Below are 17,666 nucleotides of genomic sequence, written 5' to 3'. Positions count from 1 at the left end.
AAAAGCAAAAATAAACAAATGGGACCTAATGAAAATTAAAAGCTTTTCCACAACAAAGGAAACTATAAGTAAGGTGAAAAGACAGCCCTCAGATTGGGAGAAAATAATAGCAAATGAAGCAACAGACAAAGGATTAATCTCAAAAATATACAAGCAACTCCTGCAGCTCAATTCCAGAAAAATAAATGACCCAATCAAAAAATGGGCCAAAGAACTAAACAGACATTTCTCCAAAGAAGACATACAGATGGCTAACAAACACATGAAAAGATGCTCCACATCACTCATTATCAGAGAAATGCAAATCAAAACCACAATGAGATACCATTACACGCCAGTCAGGATGGCTGCTATCCAAAAGTCTACAAGCAATAAATGCTGGAGAGGGTGTGGAGAAAAGGGAACCCTCTTACACTGTTGGTGGGAATGCAAACTAGTACAGCCACTGTGGAAAACAGTGTGGAGATTTCTTAAAAAACTGGAAATAGAACTACCATATGACCCAGCAATACCACTTCTGGGCATACACACTGAGGAATCCAGATCTGAAAGAGACACGTGCAGCCCAATGTTCACTGCAGCACTGTTTATAATAGCCAGGACATGGAAGCAACCTAGATGCCCATCAGCAGATGAATGGATAAGGAAGCTGTGGTACATATACACCATGGAATATTACTCAGCCATTAAAAAGAATTCATCTGAATCAGTTCTAATGAGATGGATCAAACTGGAGCCCATTATACAGAGTGAAGTAAGCCAGAAAGATAAAAGAACATTACAGCATACTAACACACATATACGGAATTTAGAAAGATGGTAACGATAACCCTATATGCAAAGCAGAAAAAGAGACACACAAGTACAGAACAGACTTTTGAACTCTGTGGGAGAAGGTGAGGGTGGGATGTTTCGAAAGAACAGCATGTATATTATCTATGGTGAAACAGATCACCAGCCCAGGTGGGATGCATGAGTCAAGTGCTCGGGCCTGGTGCACTGGGAAGACCCAGAGGAATCGGGTGGAGAGGGAGGTGGGAGTGGGGATCAGGATGGGGAATACGTGTAACTCTATGGCTGAGTCATATCAATGTATGACAAAACCCACTGGAAAAAAAAAATAAAAAAAAAGAAAGAGTCAGACACAACTGAACAACTAACATTTTCACTTTCCTCATCCCCACATACTCAGGCCCTGGACAAAGTTGAGAAGAAATTAGAGTATGCCTTTGCTATATTTTAGTTGTCAATTTCTGCCAAACCATTTCGACTACCTTAATAGTCAGTACTCTCTAACCTGGTCAAGCAAGTCAAATGAATTCATATTTGCTATGGCTGTATCCCAGCTTTTCCTTAGCTCTGAAGCAGAGATGTACTAGAAAACTTTCCAGGTAGAAGTCATAAAAAATGAGGAAACTGTGGAAAAACAGTGCATTTAATAACCTGCTGTCAGGAGAAGATTTTGAATAACTCTTCACATTAAAATATTCATAATCTTACCTTTCCCAAGAGGAGTTTTATTTTAAAAGTGAATTACAACCCCTGAGTTTACAGTCAACTGATCTTAGACAAACAGCAAATTCAATAAATGGAGAAAGGATAGTCTTTTCAGAAAATGGTGCTAAACAACAGGATATGCACGTGCAAAATGTGAATCTAGATACAGACCTTAGAGTTCTCACAAAAATAAACTTTAAATGGGTCAAGATCTAAATGTAAAATGAAAACTACAAAACTCCTAGAAGATAACATAGGAGAAAAATCTATGTGACCTTGGGGTTGGGTGATGACTTTTTAGATACCCCATCAAAAACATAATCCATCAGAGAAAAAATTAAAAAGTTGAACTTTGTTAAAAATTAAAACTTCCATCTTGAGAAAGACACTTTCAAGAGAATCAAATATATGCCATAGACTGGAAATATAAACGATAGCCCATACACATCTGATAAAGGACTTCTGTCCAAAATGTACAAAGAACTCTTAAATTCAACAGTAAGAAATCAAACAACTCAATTTTAAAAATAGGCAAGAGACCCAAACAGACATTTCACCAGAGAAGACAGCAATGGTAAATAAGAATATGAAAATATGCTCAACATTGTATAGTATCAGGGAAATGCAAATTAAAATAATAATGATATGCCACTCCACACCTATTAGAATTTAAAGTCCAAAATAGTGATAACACCAAATGCAGTTGGAAGTCTCATTCATTGCTGATAAGAAAGCAAAATGATGTCATTTTGTAAGACAGCTTAGCACTGTTTTATATGCTAAATATACCATATAACCTGGCAATTGCACTTCTAGATATTTATTCAAAAAAGTTGAAAATATGTCCACACGAAAACCTGCACACAAAAGCTTATAGAATCTTTATATTCATAATTGGCAAAAACCTGGAAACAACCATGTGTCCTTCAATAAGTGAGTGGATAAACCATGGTATATCCATACAATGGAATATTCAGTGATAAGAAGAAATAAGGTTTTAAGCCATAGAAATAAGCTATCAAGGCATATGAATAAATCTTACATGCACACTGCTAAGTTTCAGAAGCCAATCAGAAAAGGTTATATACAATATAATCACAACTATATGACATTTTGGAAAAGGCAATACTGTGGAGACAGTGAAAAGAATAGTGGTTGAGAAGAGTTTAGCGACAGGGAGGAATAAATAACTGGAGCACAGAAGATTTTTAGGGTGGCCAGACTATTCTGTTTAAAACTACAATGGTGGTTACCTGACACTATGTATTTGCCACAACCCAGAGAACTGTTCAGACATGAACCTTATTATAAACTATGTTGTTTAGTCGCCAAGTTGTGTCCAACTCTTTTTTGACCCCATAGACTGTAGACCACTAGGCTACTCTGTCCATGGGATTTCCCAGAAAGAATACTGGAGTAGACTGCCATTTCCTACTCCAGGGGATCTTCCTGACCCAGGGATCGAACCCAAGTCTCCTGTATTGCAGGCGTATTCTTTACTACTGAGCCAACACAACAGAGAAGCCCCATTATAAACTACAGACTTTAGTAAAAAAAATAGATCAGTATCAGCTCATCAAAGAATGTATCACACTAATGCAAGATGTTAATAGTAGGAAAAATTGTGTGCAGAGCTGCAATGAGAATGGGTATATTTTGTGTGCAGTTTTTCTGTAAACCGAAAGTTTCTCTATAAACGAAACCTATTAAAAGAGAAATTCAAGCTGAGTAAAATGTGAATTATACTAGCTGTTCAAAAGTGTGAATCACTGGTTGTGAAATACTGACAGATGTTTTGGAACAAGCAATCCCCCGCACATTGCTTCATTCACGTGAAATAGAAGCAAGCATTCCTCCTATCAGTAATGGGAACTTCCTGAGTAATGGGACCACAGAGCAATATTACTCCCTTCTTTCTTCTCTTCCGCTCATGTCCCAGATTCATTGACGGGCAAATATTAGCATTGATTCATAAATCCTTACACATTTTGCCACACTTTTTGCAAATAAAACTTACTATCACTTGCATTCCAAACTCAAAACCCAGATAAAAACTCTTCCTATTCCTCCAAGCTCACCAATCCTTTGTGTCCAGCACAGTCAGCGTTCTATTCCACCACTCTTCATTCTCCATTATAATATGTACTCTAGGAACATTTTCTAGCTCTGACCTTTTGGTTGTTGTTGTTGATTTGCTAAGTCATGTCCGACTCTTTGCAACCCCATGGACTTCTCTGTCCTCCACTATCTCCCAGACTTTGCTCACATACATATCCACTGAGTCGGTGATCCTATCTAACCATCCCATCCTCTGCTGATCCCCTCTCCTTTCGCCTTCAATCTTTCCCAGCATCAGGGCCTTTTCCAATAACTTGGCTCTTTGCATCAGGTGGCCAAAGTATTAGAGCTTCAGCTTCAACATCAGTCCTTCCAACCAATACTCAGGACTGATTTCCTTTAGGATTGACTGGTTTGATATCTTGCAGCCCAAGAAACTCTCAAGAATCTTCTCAAGTACCACAATTTGAAAGCATCAATTCTTTGGTGCTTAGACTTCTTTATGGTTCAACTCTCACATCCATGTGTGACTACTGGAAAAACCATAGCTTTGACTATACGGACGATCGTTGGCAAAGTGATGTCTCTGCTTTCTAATATGCTGTATAGTTTTATCATAGCTTTTCTTCCAAGAAGCAAACGTCTTTTAGTTTTGTGACTGCAACCACCATATTGATTGATTTTGAAGACTAAGAAAATAAAATCTGTCACTGCTTCCAGTTTTTCCCCTTCTGTTTGCCATGAAGTGATGGGACTGGATGCCATGATCTTCATTTTTTGAATGTTGAGTGTTAAGCCAGCTTTTTCACTCTTCTCTTTCACTCTCATCAAGAGGCTCTTTAGTTCTTCTTCACTTTCTGCCATTAGAGTGGTTGTTGCTTTTGTATATATTTTGTATATATCATTTTGGTTATTGCTCTGTATACTTGCCACTTGCCAACAAGACTTAGAACTACTGAGGTCAAATCATTCAAAGACACAAATAGAATTTGTTTTTCATCACAGATTCAAATACCACACAAAGGTTATGAACAAGATGATTATCCCACTTTACATACATTAAGAAATTAGAGATTTTAATCTAGGTAAAAAAGTTTTAAAACCCATATCCTTTCAAGCACACTTTCCATACATCTTCCACTGGATTCTCAAATTAACTAATGAGTCTACTCTTAAAAATACTCACATAAAACTATCCAGAGATTTGAGATTAGTAGAAATAATAAGGGCTCTAAGTGTTTAACACATTAGAATTCTTAGATACTAGTCACATGGTTTACCTTGCTATTTGAATAAAAATAGGAAATCTGTGAATTAAAATTATTCAACTGCTATCAATAACTTAAGTTATAAGAAATCTGTCAATACTCTATCTGATAATAACTTTTATATAATAGTTATTATCTATTACTATTTAGCCACTCCAATGCTAGGAATAACTTCATTAATTTTAGCAATTTTATTTACTTTATTAATATTCAAATATTTATGGAAGAAATAATAAAAGTCTGACAGTGTTCCAATGAAGAATAGTTATCTTTATTTCTATAACAGAAATATTGAAGAAATTACTCAAAGCAAATATCTTAGAACACAACTCTTATTTCCAACGAAAACCATGTTTATTGAATGTGCACCGAGTATAAACCACAATGAGGCATAGAAGGATAAAGAAAATATGGTTAGACATAATGCCATCTGAAATGAACTTTGAAGAGTATAAATGGGAGGAAATTCATTTTAAATGAGAAAGAAGCATTAAGTTGATTGAATTTTTTTTTTTTTAGCAGAGATGAATATCCACATTGATCACTGTATATGACCAATATATTTTGACCAGACTAGTGAAACGGAAAAACTTGAAAAATAGGATGAAGAAAAGAAAAGAAAAAAACAGCTTGAATGTCAAGGATTTCCTTAGACAATGAGAATCACTGAAGGTTTCTGAGAGCCTGATCAGGACTGCCATTTTGACGATTCAGAAGCAGATATGCAGGATATATTTTAAGCGGAAGGAACTTAGTGAAGTAAATATACTACTGGAATAGTTTAGGAAGGAAGGAACTTTTGTGTAGTGATAGCACTTCTTATAAGTGTTAAGACCCAAGTCTAGAATAACTGCACCCTACATCACTAGAGCAAACAACTAGGACAGATCAAAAGTAACGAAGGACAATACCCCTGCAAACAATAGTTTAACCAACAAGAAGGGATGGTGGAGTACCCATTGTCAGGCTGGATGTGTCTAAAAACTGGGGGTTAGGGACGTCTCTGGCGGTCCAGAGGCTGAGACTCTGTGCTCTCAATGTAGGGGACCAGGGTTCGATCCCTGATCAGGAAACTAGATCCCACGTGCTGCAACTAAAAAGACTGAAGATCCTATGTACAACTAAGACTGGTGCAGCCAAATAAATACTTTTTAAAACACTGGTGGTTAAAATGTCTTATAAAAAATCTTATAAAGATTTCCGCTTCCAATAAATGCAAACTAAAATTCAGATCAACCCTCCCCACAAAGAACAATTAGAAAATGCTGGGGAAAACTCTAGTTTAAGACATCAGAGAGGTAATGGTGCAGTAAAAAAAAATACTACAGGTTCAAGATCCAGTACAAGGAAGAAACAAAACAAGTTTACCCTGGGATTTGGGGTTATTTTTCCTTTATGAATATTTGCCATTTCTGGAAGAGGAAACTCAAAGAGAAACTGGGATCCAGGACACGGGTCAGCAAAATTCTACAAATAAGAAGTAATTTTGGCTTTGAGGGTCATACAGTCTCCTACAACTATTAAATTCTGCAATTTTAGCTCAGATTTTAAATTTTAAATTCTGCAATTTTAGCTTAGGCAATAGGTGAACAAATGGACACGACTGTGTTCCAATGAAACTTTATTTCCAAAAACCAAGCGGTAGGCTAGGTTTGGCTGTAGGTTATTGCTCACCTAATCATTGGATTCAAAAGTAAAAATTGAACTCCACAGCTCTTTTAGGAAGGGAAGCGCTGGCAAGTGCCCTTTACTTTGAGTTGGGTTTTGCTAGGTGAGTCAGACACAGGGGGTGCTCTCCCAAGGATTCAAACCCTTGCTCTATATCAACTGAAGCCCTGGGTTGATTAGGCTGATTAGTGCTCTTAGCCCAACCAGAAGCAAATTTAAATCCTGCCTGGAGTAAGATAACATTATCTAGAGCCTTAAATATTTTCATATAAAATATTCAGCTCTGAAAAAAAACAAAACAAAACATGTATCTGAGAACAAGACTTTATTTTAAAAATGAAGAGAAACAACAGATAGTAGAAACGAACTAACTGAGCATACAGATAATGGGCTTTAAAATATTTATGCTTAATTTGCTTAAGAAATCAGTGAAAAAATTAATAATGTTGAAAGAAAACTAAAAATTCTAAGGAAGAACCAAATGGAAATTTTAGAACTGAAAAATACAAAACCTGATATTGGCAACTCTACGGTTGGATTTCACAGATAATTAAATATAGCCAAAAGGAGAAATAGTCAATTAGAAGATATATCACAAGAGAACATTAAGAACGAAGGGAACAAAAGAGTGGTAAAGACTATGACACACACAGTGGATAAAAGAGAAGATACACATAACTGGGGGTACAGTTACAGGGAAAAGAGAAAGCAGGACAAAAAACAAAATGCAGAGGAATATGATTGAGAAATTTTTGAAAGTCATGGAAGATACCAAGTCCCAGACTTAAACTACTTTGTTTAGAAGGGATGCCAGCCATTACTATATGCTTCAATGACTCTTCTCCAGACTTGTGCATATATACAGAGATGGAACTGCATTCACTGTGTAAGTTGACATTTTTGCTCCTCTTTTATGACCTTGAATTTGTCCTTACAAAACCTACACAGCTGGCTTAACGCCCAATGAGATTGTTATGCTCCAGGAACACTGGGGTTAGGAAACAACTGTGTCCAATTCTGTAGCCTGAACCCACAGAAGGGCAGAAAGAGGACAGTCACAGGAGATTAGCAAGAGGCCCAAGGGATGGAGGAAAATGGAACTTGCTTAAGTAGGGTTTATTATCACTTTACATGGCCCATTAAAAGCACCACAGACTCCAAGGATGACCTATGCTATAAAAACCACTTCTTTCCCCTTTGAAATCATTCTTCCTTCCTGGGGCTAACAACGGGTATTTGCACGTCTCTGGAGATTAGTATGTCCTACAGGCTTATTAAACGCAAATCTAATAAGACAACATGCCTGCTCTCAAAGAGTTCAAATTCTGATGAGTTCTTCATGCTGTTCAGAAACAATGGCATAAAAGATTTGTTTCAATAAGGGTGAAACCAAGAGCTTCACATCAAGTGTGGACTCATGGAACACAGGTGAGAGCACCACAAAGGACAATGCTCACCCCAGAGGGAAGAAACAAAAGTGCCTCTGGTATAACACAAAGGAAGTCTGATACACAATCACATTGTTGTCTATGAAATGTTACTCCATCTTCCCCAAAGTATTAACATATATTCGATAATCAATTAAAACCTGAGGTTATGAAAGAATGCTGTTTGTCAACTCTAGGTAGAGAACTCTTACTGACAGATCTTGGACTATTTCCAGTTTTTGATTATCATGGATAAAACCACTGTGAACATTCACTTACAAGTCTCTTTTTAGATGAATGTTTGCATTTATCTCAAGTAAACATCTAGAGTGGCAGGGTAGGGTAGGTGTATGTTTCATTAAAACTTCTATTATAAAGGCATCTATGGAGATTGTGAAGTGAGACTGTGTTTAAGTAAAAACAGGTGGCTGAAATGGGAAGTTGTTTTTTCTTTTTGTGATCACACTGAATTTATCAGGGAGAGCAGTTTTATTTGAACATTGAAGAAATCTTTGTCCCAATTTCAGGCCTCAAATGGGAATCTCCACTAAATCAAGGAGACCACCTTAACTGACATGGTGTTAAGAGTGCTATTTATTTGTAAATGATTTGCTTTACTGGATCCACATGCCATCATTTTACACCAACACTAAGAGCATATTTACTCCTCTTTTAAACTGAGTCCTCTGTATTTCTACACAGAAAGACTGGCTGGTTGGGAAACTGGCCTAAAAAGGAAGCTCAAAGTACTGGCAAAATCACTGGGATGAACCCCATCAAAAGCCTTTGCTGACTCCATTGAAACTTTATTTTTAAAAGCAGATCAAAATAATCATATGTTTTCTTATAAAGCAGAAGACTCTTCATTAACAACCTTGGAAATACTCAAAAGACTTTATCCATTCTGTTTTTACTTCCGTCATTTGCTTATAACCTATGGGGTCATAATGCATGCTTTTTCCTGTTAACTGAATTAGATGCCTCATTAAAAACTCTTGACAGCAATGCCAAGTTAACTGGACTAGAAACAGATGCTGCTAATCCAAATGTTAACCAGCAGGCAACATTAAGGCACAAAGGACTTAGAAGAGATGTTGAGGCCTCTGCAGAGCAATTTTTTAACAAGGTCTTATTTGTGTATGTTTCAGTAAGGTTTTAATCTCTGATTAGAAGGGAGGAAATAAAAAAGATTTACCTTGCCAATCTTTCAGCAATATAAAAACTGAAATCTGATTTTGTCCATTGGAAAAGTAGAGAGAAGACTCTTGATTCAAATAAGAATTTTAGAAATTCAAAGTAGAGATACCGTTCTATAAGCTGAAATGCATAGCCATGCCCTTGTATTTATGCCTTCAGAAAATCTCAGTGCCCTTCAAGGAAAAGGCCTGACAAAACGCTTTTCAATGACTGAAAAGAAACCCTCAGACAGACATAGAAGGCAGAAGTGCCCCTGTTCTAGTAAGATTTTTTTCTTGCATAAAGGAAACTTTGAAAGAGTCAAGCCCGCATATTCTTGTCATTGAGAATTCAGAGTCTGAAATTTCAAATACATTTTTATATCAACATTAGGCACTTGGTAGACATACACCTTTTATAAAAAATTTATTTCTCTGTTAATACAAATTCCAACATCAACAAACAATAGTCCAGTGGAAAAATACTTAGCCATTAACATTGAAAACTTTTTAAATTTAATAAATAGAACTTTGGCATTCAAAATTCTAGCTGTAAACCCTATTAAAAAACAAAAACAAAAACCAACCCCTTTACAAAAAAAGAGGCAAGGATAATAATCAGAAGGCATAAGCCAACCAGTGGCTTCACATTCTTTTTTACAATAACTATATATCAATTAAGTCATGACTATTGTATTTACACATGAGGTATTCTGGGTGGTTCAAAAACTGAACCTAGTTTATAAAAACCACCAGTCATAGTGACTGATGATAGACTCTGCTGTGCTTTTAATGTAGCCACCTAGCACCTTACTACTTCTTGTCATCACGCCGACGTGATGCTGAATTTTATGTTTATGCATTTAAATAACTATTTATACATATATATACACATACATACACACAAATGAATACATTCCAAAGTAGTTTCCTGCTCACTAAACAGGGAAAAGGTTGGACTCCAAAGACATATTATCTGATAACTCCCTTTATGTTTATTAAGGTATCTACTTAGTAACGAAAAACTGCTCCTTGCTTTAAACAAAAATCCTTAATCAAGTCTATTTACAGAAGAACAAGGTGCAATAATCAGCATTCTTACAGCTCATGTGAATAGAGATGAATGCTTGCTGCAGGCAAAAAGGCACAAAAGGTTCTTCATGTATGCAGTTGCAACAGTGTTGTAAATGACATTGATTTGAAACTACATTCTTAATATACTCAATGCTTCTTTTAAATAAGATAAAAATTCAAATATCCAAAACTTTTCCCTCTTCATGATTAAATGCATGTTATTATTATACAGCAATTTCCAGCATGACATTTTGGGGTGAAGCTAGAAATTTTCTGTTTTGTGAACGCTGGAGTTTTCTGTTTTGTGAACACTGGAAAAAAAACTGTCAAAAATGGAAACAAAATGAATTAACTTTGGCTCTGAGACCTCTAGCTACTGGCAGTTTCAAATGACATTGTCTGAGTTAAGCATGGTTATGAGAATTGCTTATTTCTGTAATTACGTATCTACAGTGATACAAAGCTGCATAAGTGAATGCCAAAATCCAAAGATGTGTCTGAGCTGAACTATGTGATGTAAAAATATAGTCCAAGTTCTCAGCTACTATATTATTCAATGAATTATTACTGATATTGAAAGAACATTCTAATAAAGTAGTTCCTTTAAAAACTGCCATCTAAGAGAATCCTATTAATAAGTCTTAACTATGGCAAAATTTATAATCTTATTAGTCATTCATTATTGCACATTATTGTGGAAATGTACAATATCCATTTTAGCAACACTTTCTAGCCCTTGAGATTGTCTCTAACCAACTAATGAAAGAAGTCTAATTCAGCTTAATAAATTGTCATGACTAAAACAAATGTCACTAAAATAAAATATGGTTAACATTAAATAACTGACTCCTATTTCAAACACAAAAAGGGGTCATACTTATTAAAAAAAAAAAAAAAGAAACAAACTAACTCAGGCATGGCTTACCTAAGTAAATACTTAAGCAAATTTCAAATAGACTTACTTTAAAACTTAGGTTAATTTTCACCTCAGACAGATAATCACTGTAATAACTCCTAAGAATATCCTACTTCAAACTAGGACATGACTCTATAGAGTTTCTACTTGTCCACCTTATCTAGTCTAACAGTAAAATCTTTGTTTTTAAAGAGATATCATTATTCTTACTAGTCTAACATAAAAGGTTGTCTTGGAGAGGGGAATTTTCTGAAAAATCAAAATTAAATACTGACACATTAGACTACTAATAGCTTTATTCCCCCCAAAATTCCCTCCAAGGCTGTCTGCTTATTATCTAGGTCCCTTTACAAAACCCAGACTCCAAGAGATTAACAGTCTGTAATTCAAGGCTATACTTAAATTATTACATCTTAATTCTCCTTTTCATGGAGAGGATACATTTTAGAAACTGAAATATATCAGCAATAGTTAGTTAATTTTCTGTTAGGTTAAAATTTTTTACCCCAAGATACGTGAATTAAGTCAAATTTTTTGAGTTTTAGAAAACTAACTTATTTTCTAAAAATATAAATTATTTTATCACAATAAAGGCGGAAAACAAAGTATCTACAGTGGTCAAAATAAATGATCAAAAGTTTGTTTAAACAACACTAATAACCATAAAACTCCCAAACATATACATTTTAGTAAGAACCTAGTGATCCAAATCAGTGATTATTTGCCCATTATCACTATCATTTTAGGGTACCTTTACTTTCAAAATTGTGGAGGTTGAGGGTGGGGGGAGGGGATTCTATTCAAAGAGAATGTAAAAATGTGTGCTACACTTGTGGATTATCTATTTTAGATGCTAATTATCTACTTTACTATAAATGACCATTTTTACAGATACTAATTTTTATAAGGCAGAATTCTTTGTATCAGATTTTTGGTACAAATATACTACTCCTTGATTGTCTTCAAACCACCAACATTCAAAAACAGATGAACATCTTAGAAAGCCAAATTCTTGCTAGTGACCAAGTCCCTCCTTTTTAGCTTAAGGACCATGGGAAGCAGAATCCCTGTAATGCACTGATTTCTTAGTGTCCAGATCCTAAGACATAAAATGGCAGGGAGGACTCAGGCACTGAACAGAAGGGAAGGCTGATGTCCTGACAGTATATTATAACTGATTGCTGAAATCTAACTATTGAATAACTACTGAGAACTGTATATAAGTCAAATTCTGAGCTGAATGTCTTCCTGGGTAGTTTTTTTGAAGGTCTATCCCAAATATGTTTTCACTGCTGAAATTATTCAGAAGCATATTTTTCTAGGAGCAGCCTTTATACCATTAATATAAGTCTGGCAAGAAAACAGACATGTGATCTGCTCTTGCCCCAAACAATATTCTCCAGCTTGATTAACATCCCTTGTTCCTTCTACCTATTATTTGTCTTGACCTAAATGAGACTTGGGGCTGTATCAAGAGATAAATTAAAACCAATGTGTAAAGGACAATGATTGCCACAACTAAGTACATTCAAAAGAATGTACTAAATGCTCTGAAGGTAATAAAATACATACGCCTTCCAAGATACAACTAAAATAGGGAAATACTCATTTGGAAGTTTAAATGACTGCATATCTACTAAAAAATATCAGTTGCATTTCATAGTGATATCCTATACCCCAGAAGAACAACTAGTGTGGGCAAGTTTATATTCTATGAAGAACCCTGTTTTTAATGTACTTTACCTAATAAGAGGAATTTCAGTATCACTTAGGTTTAGATTTTGTTTATGCTAGTGATAATTCAGATATAAAGAATACAGGCTGATTTTTTCTTAAAGTGGTTTCAACTTTAAAACAGATACAAAACTGTTAAAAATGTAAACATTTGAGATTTGGATAAATAAGTTATTGTTCCAGAGTCATTTTGTTCATTTTACAATAATGATCTGAGGCCTTAGGTTTACATTAATTATATATGGCTTTGTTTACACTGATATATATATCTATAAATAAAAATTGTAAATAGTAAGGAACATGTTAAAATTAGTTCAGATTATGTTAAATCACCTTCTAATACATAAATTACAATGCTAATGGGAATAACCGTCACATCGGTATTTCACAACTCTTAGACGATTCACAATCACTCTGGAAAAATAGCTGACCTATCTAGAGTACGACAATCAACCCAACCCCACAACATCACCATCTCAGCACAGTGATCATTCAAAACACAAAAGGTTTTACTGTTGTACTGCTGTTACAACACTTGCCTGGTGTGGGAACTCTTGCTAAGCCAACCGTTGAAAACCCCAAGTACAACACAAGCTTCTCCATGGGGAAAAAAAAAAAAAGAAGAAGCACAAGAATATAGTGTGTGCCTTTCTCAGAAGCTTTGCTTTGATCGTAGAAATCCTTATAATTTTGTAAATAAGTACACATGCGCACACACACACACACACACACAATTATGTGATTAAAAGAAATCCTATCCCTTTATCTGAAGGGCACTCTTCACAGCTTGGTCCTACAATCAGTAGTTTGAGAATACACATTTTTTTTTTTTTTACATTTTATCATATTTTTCAAATGGCAATTTAATTTTTTTTTGCCTGATTAGAGAAGCCCCTTTGAAACTTCCTCACAACCCAATTCTTCTGCAACAAAACAAATCCACAGAAAAAAACCTATGCAGCAAGACACATGTCACTTGCAACTTCCTATCACGGCTCCTGAAAAGAAGCATGAAGAGCTTCACACAGCAGCCTTCGCAGCGGGTCGTCGTTGCCGTGGGGCCGGCGCTGGTCACTGGGTGACACAGCTGTCTCCCATGTCCTGAGCATAGCGGTCTGATATTGTGGTCCGCAATTCATCTATGTCCCTCCGTAACTGGCATACATCTGACAGCTTTTTAGTGAGTGTTTCTGGGCTGTGGTCATTCTCGGTTTCCTCAGCTGAACAGTTCATTGCTGTGGATATAGAACATGGAGAAAATTTCACTTTTTTTGGTAACAAAGGCACTTTAGGATGTTCAGCCTAATTATAATTGGAAATATAATGCTGTACACTCAATACAGGTCAAACTCAGGTTTAAATTTTGCATACAGTAAATGGATCTTATCTACTTGGTCCTTTTAAAATTCTGCTAGTGAAAATGCATTAATTCATACAGTGATACACACAAATTCAACAGGTTTAATGGATGACAATATTCCCAGAGTAAAAAGGAACATGCTAACAGCTCTCTTCAAACCCAACTAGAGACAAAAATCTGAAAATCTTTTGGGTGGTAAGGGGCACTATCTTATATTTTTACAGACTGCAAAGTATTAAGAATTGAGTGTGTGTGTGTGTGTGTATGCTGGGATTCCAAACATTTGAATTCCAAACAATTGAGTCAGGCTGAGAGCCAACTGCTCAATGGCTAAATCACTGAGGTTAAGGGCTGAGTTCAAAATCATATAACATATTATTTTAACAAATGTTAATTTAACTGTTTTATTGTTCATGATCCATGATCTGGACACTGTACTGAGTGCTGAGGTCAGCAAAATAATGCAGCTAGTGGCTTATTCTTAATGATTTATGTACATTTCATAAACAAGCAAATTCAGTCAGGTGTCATAGGTAACCTCCCACTACACAAAGGCTACAACCATATAAGGAAGAGAATAAGATGGCCTAACTGGAGAGGGGACAGGTTCTCTGAAGAGGCCAAGGACGCAGAACGAACACAGGTATACAGAAACAGAAAACAAAACAGTCTGATATAAATTGAGAAACATCAAGAAAATCAGTAACCAGCTCTAAAATGGTAGAGTATAAATTATGAGACAGAGGAGTGTCAAGAAATGAGACTAGAGAGGCAGGTGGGAACTACCTTTATGTCTATTCTAAGGGGTGTCTGAGGAAATCTGAACTACGGGTTAAACGATGGCTCTGGCAGCAACATAAAAGATGGATTAGGGGGCTCTCCGGAACATGAGAGTTCTCTGGAAGGAGACAGTGAGCGAGGGAGTGGGCAAGCTCCTAGGAGGAGTGGGTGTAGGGAGGGAGAGAGAGAAGGCAGCGGTGGCAGTGTGGGGAACAGCATATTCCAACCGGAGCCACACCAAGGGGAGCTCATGGCTGCGACTTGCCACCCTAAGCACTCTCCCAGGTCCAGCCCGCCTGGTGAGGACTTCTGTCTCCTGGCCCAACCTTGTCAAGCAAGCTGGGACCTACGAGTGGAAAGGTGACCAAGCCCAAAGAGGAGAAAGATGCTTCTAAGGAGATCAAGCCCTGAGCCTCTGGAATGGGAGCACTGACTCTAAGACCCTAGATGGCCAGAGGACTAAGCCTGGGAGTATCAAATAGTGAGAACTCACACAAGGGAAACCACTTGAATACAAGACCCCGCATCACCCAACCATCAGTAGCACCCTGTGCAGACACCTCATCTAAACAACAAACAAAACAAAAATACAAACCCCATCATCAGCAAACAGGATGACCACCTCACTCAGCCTTGCCCGTCAGAGGAAAAACAAACAAACAAACAAACAAAAATTCACACAAATATCACCCTATAGAAGCTTACACTAACCACTGGACCAATCTTAGGAGGGCAGAAACCAAAAGAAAGAAAGAATTCAATCATGAAGCCTGGGAAAAGGAGACTTCAAACACAGTAAGTTAAAAAAAAAAATGAAAAGGCAGAGAAAAACTACACAAATGAAGAAACAAACTAGAAACACAGAAGTCCAAATAAATGAAGAGGAAATAGGCAAACTATCTGAAAAAGAATTCAGAATAATGATATAAAGATGATCAGAAACCTTGAAAACAAAATGGAGAAAATGCAACAAGAATCAATTAACAAAGACCTAGAAGAATTAAAGAATAAACATACAGAGAAAAACAACACAATTACTAAAATTAAAAATACTCTAGAAGGAATTAATAGCAGAGTATCTGAAGCAGAAGAACAAATCAGTGAGCTGGAAGATAAAACGGTGGAAATAACATCTAAAGAGCAGAATAAAATAGAAAGAATGAAAAGAACTGAAGACAGTCTCAGAGATCTCTGGGACAATATCAAAAGCACCAACATTCAAATTATAGGGATCAAGAAGAAGACAATAAGGAAGGGTATGAGAAAATTTTTGAAGAGATTATACTTGAAAATTTCCCCAACATGGAAAAGAAAATAGTCAATCAAGTTCAAGAGGCACAAAGAGTCCCATACAGGATAAATCCAAGAAGAAACACTCCAAGACACATAATAATCAAACTAACAAAGACTAAACACAAAGAAAGAATATTAAAAGCAGCAAGGGAGAAGCAAAAAGTAACATACAAGGAAATCCCATACCCTTAACAGCTCATCTTTCACCAGAAGCTCTGCAGGCCAGAAGGGAATGGAAGGATATATTTAAAGTTCTGAAAGGGAAAAATCTACAACCAAGATTACAGTACCTGGCAAGGATCTCATTCAAAACTGATGGACAAATAACAAGCTTTTCAGACAAGCAAAAGTTAAGAGAATTCAGTACCAGCAAACCAGCTTTACAACAAATGTTAAAAGGACTTACATAGTCAAGAAATACAAGAGAAGAAAAAAGATTTATAAAATCAATCCCAAACAATTAAGAAAATGGCAATAGGAACATATATATCAATAATTACTTTAAATGTAAATGGATTAAATGCTCCAACCAAAAGACATAGACTGGCATATTTCACAGAACTAGAACAAAAAATTTCACAATTCATATAGAAACACAAAAGACCTAGATAGCCAAAGCAGTCTCGAGAAAGAAGAATGGAACTGGAGGAATCAAGCTTCCTGACTTCAGATTATACTACAAAGCTACAGTCATCAAGACAGTATGGTACTGGCACAAAAACCGAAATATAGAGCAATGGAAAAAGAAAGCCCAGAAATAAATCCATACACCTATGGGTACCTTATTTTTGACAAAGGAGGCAAGCATATACAATGGAACAAAGACAGCCTCTTCAATAAATGGTGCTGGGAAAACTGGACAGCTACACAGTCAAAGAATGAAATTAGAACACTTCCTAACACCACACACAAAGATAAACTCAAAATGGATTAAAGACATAAATGTAAAACCAGAAACTATAAAACTCTTAGAGGAAAACATAGGCAGAACACTCAATGACATAAATCAAAGCAAGATCCTCTATGACCCACCTCCTAGAGTAATAGAAATAAAAACAAAAGTAAACAAGTGGGACCTGCTTAAACTTAAGAGCTTTTGCACAGCAAAGGAAACTATAAGCAAGGTGAAAAGACAACCCTCAGAATGGGAGATAATAATAGCAAATGAAACATCTGACAAAGGGTTAATTTCCAAAATATACAAGCAGCTCATACAACTCAATGCCAGAAAATCAAACAACCCAATCAAAAAGTGGGAAAAAGACCTAAACAGACATTTCTCCAAAGAAGACATACAGATGGCTAACAAACACATGAAAAGATGCTCAACATGGCTCATTATTAGAGAAATGCAAATCAAAACTAAAATGAGATATCAGCTCACACTGGTCAGAATGGCCCTCATCAAAAAATCTA

General features: G+C 36.1%; 1 protein-coding gene across 2 annotated transcripts in view; it reads right to left on the bottom strand.

Annotated features, from left to right (window-relative positions):
- Positions 1 to 9,505: 9,505 nt before the first annotated feature.
- CEP85L (centrosomal protein 85 like) overlaps positions 9,506 to 17,666 on the bottom strand; it is a 129,304-nt gene continuing 121,143 nt past the window's right edge. The window contains exon 13 of one of the 2 annotated variants that reach the window (XM_065911690.1): positions 9,506 to 14,052. In XM_065911690.1, the coding sequence (XP_065767762.1) occupies positions 13,889 to 14,052 (164 nt within the window). In that variant the 3' untranslated portion in view covers positions 9,506 to 13,888. The remainder of the gene's footprint in view (positions 14,053 to 17,666) is intronic. The other variant, XM_065911691.1, reaches the window with a different exon arrangement.

This window comes from Muntiacus reevesi, chromosome 19 (assembly GCF_963930625.1).
Source record: "Muntiacus reevesi chromosome 19, mMunRee1.1, whole genome shotgun sequence".
Taxonomy (NCBI): Eukaryota; Metazoa; Chordata; class Mammalia; order Artiodactyla; family Cervidae; genus Muntiacus; species Muntiacus reevesi.
This window is presented reverse-complemented; position numbering and strand designations above follow the sequence as displayed.